Below are 13,047 nucleotides of genomic sequence, written 5' to 3'. Positions count from 1 at the left end.
ATTCTGGCCCAGGAAAGAGTGGTTCCCGGACCTTCTCAATCTGCTGGTGGATTTTCCCAGACTACTTCCACAAAATCCATCGCTTCTCAGATATCTCCAAGGGTTGTCCACTCTGGCCCTGACAGGATTCAGACTGTCAGGAACCTGGTCAGAGCAAAAGGGTTTTCGCGAAGGGCGTCAGAAGCTTGCTAGCTGCAGAAGAAGCTCTTCTGCCAAGCTCTACCAGTCCAAGTGGAGAGTCTTTAGGTCATGGTGCAGACAACATAGCATCTCTTCTTCTGAGACATCTATAACAGAAATTGCGGGATTTTTGTTATTTCTGAGGGACACCAAGAAGTTGGCCACTTCAACTATTAAAGGATATAGAGCCATGCTTTCATCGGTTTTCAAGCATAGGGGCCTCGACATTTCGTCAAATCAGGACATCAGTGACCTGATCAGATCCTTTAGTTCCTCCAAGATTTTCAAGCCTGAAGAAGTGGAATGGAACTTGGATGTAGTTTTAAGGTGGCTCAACAGCCCCCAATTCGAACCGTTGAATTCTGCAACCTTGAGGGACGTAACTAGGAAGACACTATTCCTAGTTGCCTTAGCCACAGCGGGAAGAGTAAGGGAGTTGCAGGCGATGAGTAAGGAAGTGGGTTTCGCCCAGGGCAATGCAGTTTGCTCTTATGTAACAGACTTTCTTGCTAAAAATGAGGATCCTTTGAATCCTTGGCCTCATTCTTTCAAGATAAAGAACCTAACGGGCTTAGTCGGGTCGGAAGATGAGGAACATACATTGTGTCCAGTCAGAGCCATCAGACACTACCTGACTAGTACAGAAACTGTGAGAGGAGAGTCGAGCCGACTCTGGTGCTCGGTGAAAGACCCGTCTCAGCCTCTTTCAAAGGATGTAATGTCCTTTTTCCTGAGGAGTTTGATCTGAGAAGCGCATGCCCAAACTCAGGAACATGCTCTTAGGGTGCTGAAAGTGAAGACGCATGAGATTCGTGCAGTAGCAACGTCTTTGGCTTTCAGACAGAATATGTTTCTATCCTCCATTATGCAAACTACATTCTGGAGGTCGAAATTGGTGTTTGCATCGCACTATTTGAAGGAGGTAGAAACTACTTACGAAAACTGCTTTAGATTTGGACCATTGTCAGTAGCGGGAATGGTGTTGGAAGAGGAAGCATAGGGGGACTAGGTTTTTTCCCTCTACTATCTCCTCGCCTTGAATTTGAGGTTTTTTGAGTTTGTGGGAACCCTGGGGGTACATGTACCTGAAGTACCCACCAGTTCATATATCTGGTTAAGGTTACCTTATGGTTTTTAGTGTAGGTGATGGTTTTGTGTGGTTTTTATCAGGTCTTTTTGCCCAGGGCAAGGGCAGATTATTGTTGTTTTTGTCAATCATCAGTGCACTTCCATGATTGCCAAAATCCCACCATTAGTAGGGACGACCCTGGCCTTTACTGCCACGTCTCCTACATGTGATGAGAGCGACGACCAGAGGCAGTATCTACCTGTAGCTGCTCTCTCACAAGGTAAGGCACTGCAGACATTATATATAATGTGAGCACATGACTGTTGTTTTTGTTTATAAAGCTGTCCATATACCCACCTTCCGGGTAATTTGGAGTCAGCTAGTGTAATTGTTTGGTAAGTTACTTATGTGAAAATATTTTAATGGTAAAATAAGGTTTCACATATACTTACCAAACAATTACATAATCAGAGCCCTCCCTCCTTCCCACAGATGGACGTTGCGGCTCAACGAATTGAAGTCTAAGCTCAGCAGTACCAGGTACAGGGGGTCCTCGAGTTACGACGTTGATCCGTTCTTACGATGCATCGTAACACGATTTTCAGCGTAAGCGGAACATTGAAAAATACCACATGATTTAATGTAAATACCTATCAATAACAACGAGAGAACAATTCCTTACCTTTATTAGTTTGATTGGCTTGCACACTGGAGAGGAAGCTGCGGTGCTGGAGAGACTGGGGGAGGTTAGTGAAGAGAAAAAGAACCTCCAGAAGTTGCTGGAGATGCTGAGGCAGATGATTCTTGAGGTGAGGCAGAACATACTAGTACTGGAGATGCTGAGGCAGGTGATTCTTGAGGTGAGGCAGAACATACTACTGGAGATGTTGGGGCAGGTGAGTCTTTAGGTGAGGCAGAACCTACAGAAGGTGCTGGAGATACTGGGGCAGGTGAGTCTGGGTTAGCAGAACATTCAGAAGGTGCTGGAGATTGTGGGGCAGGCGAGTCTGGATTAGCAGAGGCAGCTGAGGTAGAGGGTACAGGATCTCCTGCAGGCCTCTCTACCTTCTTAAAATACTGCTCCAGGTTAGTCTGAACAGAGAGCGACCTCTTTTCATCCAAGATCTCCTTGTAACACTGCATCAAATCCATGACGCCTCTGGAAACCCTAGTGAACCTGTCCAAGTTGGGATCCTGAGCCTCAAAAGTTGACAACGCTTGCTGCAACTCTGCAAAACCTCTTATCAAGTCCTGCCTTGTGAAAGCCTTAGGCTCTGGGTGGGTGCTTCTTCTTCTTCCTCTATTATCTGCTTCTCCAGTTGTATCAGGTCCTCAGCAGATAACTCCTCGCCATGAGACTCCAGCAGCTCTGTAACATCATCAACCTCCATCTCCAAATTGATTTCCTTACTCAGGGCAACAACGTTCTTGACAACTAGCTGAACTGTGTCCTCAAACCCATGGAAATCATTCACAAATTGAGGACAAATTTTCTTCCAGACACCATTCATGTTTGTTTGTTTGCTTAACCTCCTCCCAGGAATTAGCAATGTTCTTTACAGCATCAAGGATGTTGTAGGATTTCCAAAAGTCCTTCAGAGTCAAGTCCTTCTTGGTTTCAGTTGCCTGTAAAGCCATAGCAATTGTCCTTCGTAGTAGTAGGCCTTGAACGAAGCAATCACTCCTTGGTCCATAGGCTGTAAAAGGGCCGTGGTATTAGGTGGAAGGTAAACCACCTTGACATTAGGGTTGAAGTCTCCCAGCTGGGCAGGGTGTCCAGGGCATTGTCCAGCACTAGCAACACCTTAAAGGGGATACCCTTGGAGGCGCAATACCGCTCCACACTTGGAACAAAATGGTTTACGAACCAGTCCTCAAACACTGCAAGTGTCACCCATGCCTTCTTGTTGGACTTCCAAATTACTGGTAGTTGACCCTTCCAAATGCCCTTGAGTGCCCTTGGATTTTCAGCCTGATACACCAACAAGGGCTTCAGTTTGAAGTCGCCAGCAGCATTACCCCAAGAAGTAAAGTTAGCCTCTCCTTGCTGGCTTTATGACCGGGTGCTGACTTCTCCTCCTTGGCGATGTAAGTGCGGTTAGGCATACGTTTCCAAAACAAACCTGTCTCGTCTACGTTAAACACTTGCTGAGCAGAATAACCCCCCTCCTTAATTATCTCAGACAACGCTTTAGGAAATTCACTCGCTGCTTTCTCATCCCCACTAGCAGCTTCACCTTGCAATTTAAGGTTATGGCAATTGGCCCGAGCCTTAAATCGCATAAACCAACCCCTACTAGCCACAAACTCTTCACTTTCACTTCCCTCCCCCTTTTCTTTTTTCAACGCTTCAAACAATCTTTTCGCCTTCTCCTGAATCACCATAAGGCTGACTGGGATACGCCGTTGATTTTGGTCTTCCAACCAAAGCACCAATAACCTTTCCATTTCAATTATTAGACCACTACGCTGCTTAGTTATCACTGTCGCTTTCATAGGAGCAGATCCTTTCACATGTTCAACGATGCGCTCTTTATCTTTGATAATGGTAGCAACGGTCGAACGGCTAAGGCCAAGCGAGCGGCCAATGTTTGTTGGCGTTTCTCCCTTCTCAGATCGCTTTATAATGTCCACTTTAATTTCCATGGTGATGGCCTTTCTTTTCTTCGATGCACTTCCATCAGAAGAGTCCGCCTTGCGCTTGGGAGCCATAACAAAGAGCAAAAAGTTACAAAAACGATACAACACGAGGGAGAGAGAGGCAGTGTAAACAACCAAAATGGCGTATGGGCGAGGAATGAGCGTAGCGAAGCGACGCCGTCCTCTCCCCCACAAAGCGTATTCTTCCGCCGTGCGCCTGGAACTAGTTCGCGTTTGTTTACGTTGCTTACGACACTAAACCGCGTAAGACGGAACGACGCAAAATATTATTTTTTATATTTTTATGGGGGCGCGTTCGTAACCACGAAACATCGTAAGTCGAGACCAGCGTAACCCGAGGACTTACTGTATTCCCGAAAGTGGGCGGGATCTGTATCACCTACACAAACAATGTCAGCGCTGCTACCGCCGCCAGGAATTTGAATTTTCGACTGCCAGGTAAGAAAGCGTACAGCTAGTGTAATTGTTTGGTAAGTATATGTGAAACCTTATTTTATCATTAAAATATCATTTTTGACATCCAATGTCTAACAATTCCAATCTTTCACCTTTTTTATGGTTAGACAGAATTTTAAAATTTCAGCATTGCATATGGAAGCGACCTTTTCCCACCCTGCCATCTCTTCTTCAAACCCTCTAGCTACCAATCTTGCTTTACATATCCTTTCCCCCCTTTTTATCTTTTCAGTTACTATCCAGCTTGTAGATATAGTTTTTTGTCCAACATCATTTACCTCCTCATGTACCTGGTTATCTCTCCAACTTTGAAGTTCTTTTTCTTTAGCTTCCATTATGCTTCTATTTTCAAATCCCAGCATCACCTCCTCTTCATGTTCAATTTTTTGTACCTGACTATAATCCCTCAAGTTAACCCACCCTTTGTCACCTGACTGCGAATCTTGTACATTGTACGAATCAGCCCTTCTTTGCTTGCTCTTTTTCCTGCAAGACTTAATTTAGTCCATTCTTTTACTTGTTCTGTATCATTATTTAGAGCTCTAACTCTATTTCTCTTTTTGAATTTTGGTATCTCTTCCATTAACTCGCCTTCTATTGACTCAATTTTCCGGGCATCTACCACTGTTTCCTCTTACCACATCTCTTTCTATAGCCTCTTCTGTGTCTGCGTTCCTTCTCCCACCCACTATTATCTCTCCTTCCTACCAATTTACATTCCCTTCATTTTGGCCATCTGATCTACCTTTCACACCATGGGATATATCTATTCTAACATATCTCTTCTGTATCTGGTGATCATCTTTGAATCCTAGTCACATATATCGTAGCTACTTCTCTTAAAGAATCCCCATGCTTAACTACTATTGTTTTCCCCAATACTCCCACTACCTGAGCAGGTCCTCTCCATTTATTTTTGTTTTCCCTCTTATAGAATACCTCATCTACCACTGTACGCATTCTCCAATACCAGTGTATTCCAGAAATCACCTTAGATCAACAGCACAACAAGACTTACGTCCCAAAAACTCCTACCCGACAGAGAGCTCTCTCCTACCAACCAAACAGCACATGCATGTGTCTCCTTCTGCCCTGTATTATTGTTTACATCCAACAGACACCGCTGCCATCTTGTCTTTTATGACGTCACAACACAACTTAAATACATCAACAGACACCTTCTAAAATCAACCATATGCTCTCCATATATAGGACACCCACCATATTTCGACAATGCATAAAATACCAATAACAATTATGCAATATATAATCACCCTTTTCAGTGAAAAAGGTTAGGGAGAATAGGAGGAAAGCTAGAAAGCATTCACCAGTGTTGTTAGGACAGAATAGTAGCCCTTTGATTCCACCAATTCCTTTCAGTTCCTTCCTCCCCAAACCTCCAGACCTCTCCGTGCTCTCTCCATGCATGCACCTTTGACTTGGTCTAAGGGTGTTATTTACAGTGAGGTGGTTGACCAGCATTCTCTCTCCAGTAGTGGTGAGTCAGTTTGTGTATGTTGTATGTCTCTACAAGTAAAAACATGACACTTGTGCATACTGGTCTCTCCCCAGGTGAGATCCAAGGGTTTTGCATGACTTGCCACCTCCTACCCCTACTATGTTGACTTTTCCTGGAGTGGTGGTGTGCACATGCAGGTATGCTACACAATCAAGCTTCTTAACTTAGAGCTTCAGCTTACAAGATGCGACTCTCTCCACTCAACTTTTCAAGAAGGGGGCTTTTCTTGATGTATGGTGATGAAGCTATAATCTGAACCCATTAGTTTGTTCATGCCACTTACCTGACAGATATATATATAGCTGTATTTTCTGAAGTCCGACAGAATTTCAAAACTCGCGGCACACGCAGTGGGCGGCCAGGTGGTAGTACCCATTCCCGCCGCTGGGAGGCGGATATCAGGAACCATTCCCATTTTCTATTTATATTTTTTTCTGTCGCCGGTCGGTAAACTACTGTTTACAAACCTCCGCCCAGGATTTTTTGGATTTGACTCGCATTTAAGTATCTGATTGACTTTTGGTATTGATTTTGGATTGTTGGATTGGCATACGCGATAGTGGACTGTTTTTTGACTTTGGATTGGCTTTTCTGTAAAAGTGATGTCTGGATCAAGTGCAGTGAGTTTCAGAGTGTGTGTGAGGAGTGATTGTAAGGTGAGGCTACCGAAATCATCGGTAGACCCCCACACAGTATGTATGAGTTGTAGGGGGCATATTTGTTTGGTGGATGATCGGTGCAATGAATGTGATGGATTGGCCGATGATGATTGGAGGGTGTATGATTCCTATCGGCGTAAATTGGAACGCGATAGGATCAGGAGGTCTTCCTCCAGGAGTGGTAATACCAAAGGTAAGGGTGATAATGTTTCTCCTGCAATAACACCTGTAGATTTTGCATCTCCTAAACCTGTGTTGCCTTCGGGCCCTGAATCTGTGTCGGGAGAAGGTAATGCCCTCTCTCTTATTTTGGAGTCTCTACATACTCTAGAGACCAAAGTGAAAGCCTTGGAAACTGGCTCAGTGCAAGTGCGTGATCGTGCCCCTAGTGTTGTGGAGGGGGCGTCAGATCGGCCCCATAATGCCTCTAGGCCTAGACCGCTATCGGACTCCCAGGAATCAGGGAGGGGGTATGTCGAAAGCCGCAAGAGGCCTCCAGCGGCGGGAATGGGTACTACCACCTGGCCGCCCACTGCGTGTGCCACGAGTTTTGAAATTCTGTCGGACTTCAGAAAATACAGCTATATATATATCTGCCAGGTAAGTATGAACAAACTTAATTGTATTATAACAATAAAATTTTATATTGACCAGGTTTTAGTTGCCTTATTTACTTCTATCACCACTTGTAAGGGTAATGTAGTTCAGGTTTTTTTGGGGAATACTCTTAAACAAAAGGCTCCCGTTTGTATACCTGGGAAAAAACATAATTTGAAAATTTTATGTAAGTAACTTACCAAGTAATTACTTGGTTAACAATTATGCTTGCAAAAACTTCATTTGTTCCTAATGTTAAGACCTCAGGTTTGTAAGTTATGAAAAATACAAATTGGTTAAAAATTTGTCATTTTTATTATAAAGATGTTATATATATATTTGTAATATCTAGAATGTTTCAAAAATTGTATATTTGTAATATCTAGAATTTTTTAAAAATTGTTTATTATAATAAAATAATTTTTATTATGCTAAGGAATAATGCCACAAATAATTAATTGGCTTATCAGGATGTAATTTTCTGATAGTGCTGTCTTTTACTTTTATATGCATGAGAGAAAATTGCTTATTTGGTTTTCTATTTTGCAGGTACAACAAATGTTCCCAGATGTATTATATGCTCATATTTTAGAAGATCTCCGGCACACACATTCTCTTGAAATAACAATTGATAATATTTTAGAGCAACGAATGGTTAATCCACCACCCATGTTTTCAACTCATGATAGTTCAAGGTATGGCTCTTTTATTTTTTTCTCTTTCTTAAACTCATGCTCTCAGAACTGTCTTAAGTTTGAAATATTAATAGATTCAGGTGTAATATACTCAGTCCATAACTGCTTCTAACTTGTACAGGCTTTGAATTCTCTTGACAAAATTTTAATCACTTTGCAAAAAGTTCCAAAGAAGCTGTTTATTAATTAAAATATATAAAAGGAGGAAAGCATTGTTGTAGATTTATTTGTAAAACTACATGAAATACTTAATTACATGTATTTTTTTTTTATTTCAAAAACAGTATGTCTCATAAGCTTTTCTGACTGTGTGCCAAGTTGCTTATATACATGCAACTCCTTCTGGTGCCCATCTGTATCACTTCTATAAATATCCATAAAGTCTGCAAAATATCTTTTGAGATATAAATAATAAAATTGGTTTGAGAGATAATCATTTACTGCCATAACAGATGGGTTTTTTTTTTCATAATTTAGTAATGCTACAAAACTGCACTCAACTCTCTGCATACATGTAATTGAGAAAGATTTGATAAAAACTGGCTTGTTGTTTGTTCATTGCATAAATCTGTACTTGTATTCTTTCAGAAATTAATTGCTCATAATAAATTTTGAAGAAAGACTAAAAATCTTTATAACTTTTTGCGCATATGTCAGCCACCATTCTATTTACCTTTGCTAGCATGAATCATTCCCCCTACCCTTCTGACACTGCTGATTCTAACATTTCAGTAGTGAACAATCTTTACCAAGTAATTACATAGCTATTAGTTTCTACTTAAACGGCAACTTTAGATTTGAAATTTGTGGTAACGCTCTGTTGTTTTGGTGCAGGTAAGTGCCCTGCCAACTTACGGGGAAGTATAGGTACAACATAGCTGAAGAGCTCAGATTCTGCCACTGAACGACCAAACACGATTGTTAAGCAGCTATGTTTTGATTTGTCAGGATTGTTCACTGGATGTTCTTACCTATACTTGAAGGATTTGGTGAAGTATTCTGTACTTTGGTAGCCTCTACACTAAATTTGCATAGCTTGGTATGACTTTCTTTATTGGATTGTAACTTATGTCAGACACTAAATGTTTCTACTAACCGGTTTTGCAGCAATGCGTGGAATATCAGCCTGACATCTTCTAAATATGACTTACATTCAATTTATCATTGCCGCAGACAAATATGTTCTCCTGACTTGACATGTGAGGAGTGTAAAGACTAGGTCTTGGATGACAGAAAGTGGAGAGAATTTTAACTTCTCCTTTAAACAAGTTAGAAAAAGCTAGACAGAAAGGCGGCTGCTAGAGCCGAGGCTAGAGCATCAGTTTCGTCTTCACTTAAATTACTGTTATTTTGACAACTTTGACCGTTTTTTCTCCAATTCCCAGTTCTCTTATGCTCCCTTCTACTCTGTTACCTGGCTCCCATCCCCCTGACCTTAGTGCCATTGCCATTCTTGGATTGACAAGAAGTTTGATACCTTAGTGAACACCATGGCTCAAATAGGAGCTTCAGTGAAGGTCCTGTTGGACAAGGCAAGTATTAGTGGCTCTGGTGCAAGTGTTTGGCTAGTGGAGGGGGTGGCTGCTCATCCCACTGATGGTCCTAGATGGAGGTCCATGCCAAACTCCTAAACCTGGGAGAAGGCAAACCTTAAGTCCAAGGGAAGTCAGTGGGGTTTGCCCACGAGTAGTTCCCTCAACCGAACCTGTTGCTATTGTCCGGGTGTCAGTGGATAACACCGCCTTCGATGGGTGTGACTTATGACGTCACCAGAAGTGTCTTGGTTTCAGTGGCAGGTGAAAAGTCAATCCAATAGCGTTATCATAAAGCAACGAATGCATTTATTCAATGGCAGCCAGTTCGATAAACACCTCACTTGTTTGGGTTATTACAAGAAACACTTATGGTGCAATTCTCTCTCTCTCCTTCTATTCATCTGACTATCCATCCATCTATCAGTGGATTTCTCTCTTTTTTTATATACATGCATATGCTATTTTCCTAACTATCTTTACATTTGTAAGGCATTGACACTTGATTATCTGAGAAGAGGGAAATGGGCAAGACTTTTGTTCTCATCCTCCTCGTCTTTCTAAAAGAAATCTCACGTATGCGACCAGGGAAGTACCTTTCTTGGGAGTCTCTGCCTCCTCCCAAGGGGACTTCTCCATCCTGATTGATCCTGCATGCAGATCTTCATTTGAATTGGGCAAGGTCATGTTTTCCCCATGGAACTGGACCATTTAGTGAAGGACACTTTTAAAGTGTTTGAAATATTCAGTTTCCTTGACTGGACCATGGGGGCCTTGACTAAAAAGATGGAGGATTGCCCTTCCCTTCGGGACAAGGTTGCAACAGATTGACATGGTGTACTTTCTTGTGCTGATAAAGCCATGAGGGATGGATCCCAGGTTTTTTGGCCAACAAACTTTTTTTCTTCTTCTTCTTCTTCTTCTTCTTCTTCTTCTTCTTCTTCTTCTTCTTCTTCTTCTTCTCCTCTCCCATTCAGAACCCCTCTAGCAAGTGAGGATCCAGTCCTCTGTACCCCAGTGGATGTCAGCCTCCTTCAGTTTTGGAGAAGATGGGAAGCAAGAGCCATAGAACCATGGGTACTGAACATACTTAGAGAAGGGTACTCAATTTCATTCAAGGAGAAACCTCCATTAGCGTCTTCTCCAATTGCCTTGAAGCCTTGAAGGCCTATTCAGAAGGCTCAGTGAAATTTTTAGCCCTCTCAAAGGAGGTTTTGGCTCTTGTGAAAAGAGCTGTAAATGTGGTCAAGGACTTATCCTCTTAGGGGTTTTAACTGGATGTCAGTGCTCTGAATTTCTCTGTGCAGACATCGAAGTTTAAAATGCAGACAAACCATTCAGTTCTCTCTGCTCTTTGCCAGGGAGACTGGATGATATCCATCGCCATGAAAGATGCTTACTTCCATATCCCAATACGTACACTCAGATTCCAGGAAGTATCCGAGTTCTGTGTTCCGTGACAGGGTCTTCCGATTTCAGGTCCTGGGCTTTGGTGTCTTCCCACAGCCCCTCAAGTCCTCACCAGAGTACTTGCCCCTCTATCACAATGGCTTCACCTGATGGGCATCAAGGTAAGCTTATACCTAGATGACTGGTTTCTACAGTCTTTATCCCCTTTCTTAATGTACTCATCTCAAAGACAGAAGACAGCTACAGGACTTCAGTCTGCACGAAGAAAACTAATTTGGGAATGTGCCTTAATGGCGAAAGCGAGTGCCCTACGAGATTCAAGAAAGGCGAAAGCAAGTGTCCTGAGAGATTTAAGAACTCCACCGTCAGGGCTTACGTACGATGGGCCCTGTCACAGTGCTTCACCTGGCTGGACATATCAGGAATTAGACAGAGCCTCTCAAGTACTCGTAAACAACGGGTACTGTAATAAGCTCATTAACCATGAGATCAAGAAATTCCTTGAGAAATGGTATAAAAATGAAGACATACAAGGCCTTTATGCACTCATAATGGAAAATGTCACTGCCACCAAGGAAAGAAAAAGCATAGAGTTTGTTGTATATTACAAGAATAAAAGAACTCTGTACCTGATGATGCGGGAGAACCCCTCACCCCGACAAGAGACCCCGTGAATTGTTCCAGTGTAGTATTCCAATATCAATGCCCTATCTCCGGATGTCCTGGAATATATTTTGGCATGACTACTCTGCGGCTTGCAAAGAGGATATCATGTCATGTACAAGAGGGTGCTATCAAGAACCATGCCCTCACCTGTCATAATTATGCTCCATCCCATGACAGCATTATCAACACCATCATTGGCAATGCCCCAGACCCAAGAAGACTATGCTTGCTGGAAGCCATCCTTGGTCCTTGATAAGACTTTGTCTTTGATAAGAAGCCTTCCTACTCCCGACTAGCGTACGGAGAAGCCTAAACCAAGACAACGTGGTATAACTCAATAATACCACACCAGATACAACCACCGAACAAGATGCCCCAGGGCAAGAAGCACCAGACCACCAGGCATAACGTCACTCAACAGCAAGTAGCCAATGACAATTCGGCAAGTAGTGACGTCATGCAACTGATTCCTCCAACCAATCAGAATCCTGCATGGAGAGGCGCCCTTCCTTTTCGACAGTCTGAGTGACTTCTGCAGCGTCCACATAGGACCCACCTTTGACCTTGAGTCATCCGCCAACAGGGGATCAGCAGCTGAGCCAATAATACAGTGGAGGACCCCTGTATTTGTGGGGGGAAGAGTACCAGACCCCCCCCCCCCCCCCCCCCACACCCCCCCCCCCCCCCCCCCCCACTAATAGCTAGACTCTGCAAATACTTAGAACCCCTATAAAAAATGCTTAAAGCTGCCAATTTTGATAGTTCAAACTCATACCCACTAAATCTGCTGATACCTGGTTTTTTAATAGTTTTATCACAAAAAGTGCATTTAATCATGAAATTAATATGAAAATTCAGTACAGGCGGCCCGCGGTTAACGGCGCAATCGCTCAACGGCGAATCGGTTTTACGGCTGTCGTCAAAAATATTCATTAAAAAAATAAGGCATTTTAAAGGTATTTTTACGGCACAATTTTCAATTAACAGCGCCGCTAGCGCCGTTGTCTAACGAGTTCATACATTTGTAGAAATGCCGTTCAGACCATAAAGGTTATGCAAATTATATTAACAAATTTTATGGAGAGTTATTACGTAGGTATTAGGGTAAAATATATGCCTCTGACGCTGTTCTATGCCGAAAATATAGTTACATAAGTGCAAATTTAGCTATGGTTGTGTCGATTTATAAATGTTCATGCTTTTGTTTAAAATGTGTATGAAAATGTATTACGTGTAAGATAATTTTATTTCTGCACAGAAATATGATACAAAGGCAGCTTTTGAAACTGCCCTTCACGTTATCAAATACGATGTTTTTTCATGTTCTTTCTTGTGAGCCGCCACCTGCCGCTCTTCCGAAAATATAGTTGTTCCAATACGTAATACAAACCCTCGGTCCTTTACAATAGGAAGTAGCTAGCGGCAGCTGGAACGGTCGTAAGCTTCGAACAAGGGGAGAACGGTAGTTAACTGCTTGTCAGATCGTGCGTGCGCCGCGCGCCTGAGAGGTGAAGAATCACTTTTGCTTTCGGCCGCGTGTGTGGAGGACGTGTTCGTCATCGCTCTCTGCCCACTTCATCGTCGTATGCTTTGTTTATATTGT

General features: G+C 42.7%; 1 protein-coding gene across 1 annotated transcript in view; it reads left to right on the top strand.

Annotated features, from left to right (window-relative positions):
• Nucleotides 1-13,047, top strand: part of LOC135195523 (E3 ubiquitin-protein ligase AMFR-like) — an 83,475-nt gene that overhangs the window by 36,321 nt on the left and 34,107 nt on the right. Inside the window, exon 8 of the mRNA XM_064221762.1 lies at nt 7,691-7,836. Within this exon, the coding sequence (XP_064077832.1) occupies nt 7,691-7,836 (146 nt within the window). The remainder of the gene's footprint in view (nt 1-7,690; nt 7,837-13,047) is intronic.

Source organism: Macrobrachium nipponense, chromosome 16, assembly GCF_015104395.2.
Source record: "Macrobrachium nipponense isolate FS-2020 chromosome 16, ASM1510439v2, whole genome shotgun sequence".
Taxonomy (NCBI): domain Eukaryota; kingdom Metazoa; phylum Arthropoda; class Malacostraca; order Decapoda; family Palaemonidae; genus Macrobrachium; species Macrobrachium nipponense.
This window is presented reverse-complemented; position numbering and strand designations above follow the sequence as displayed.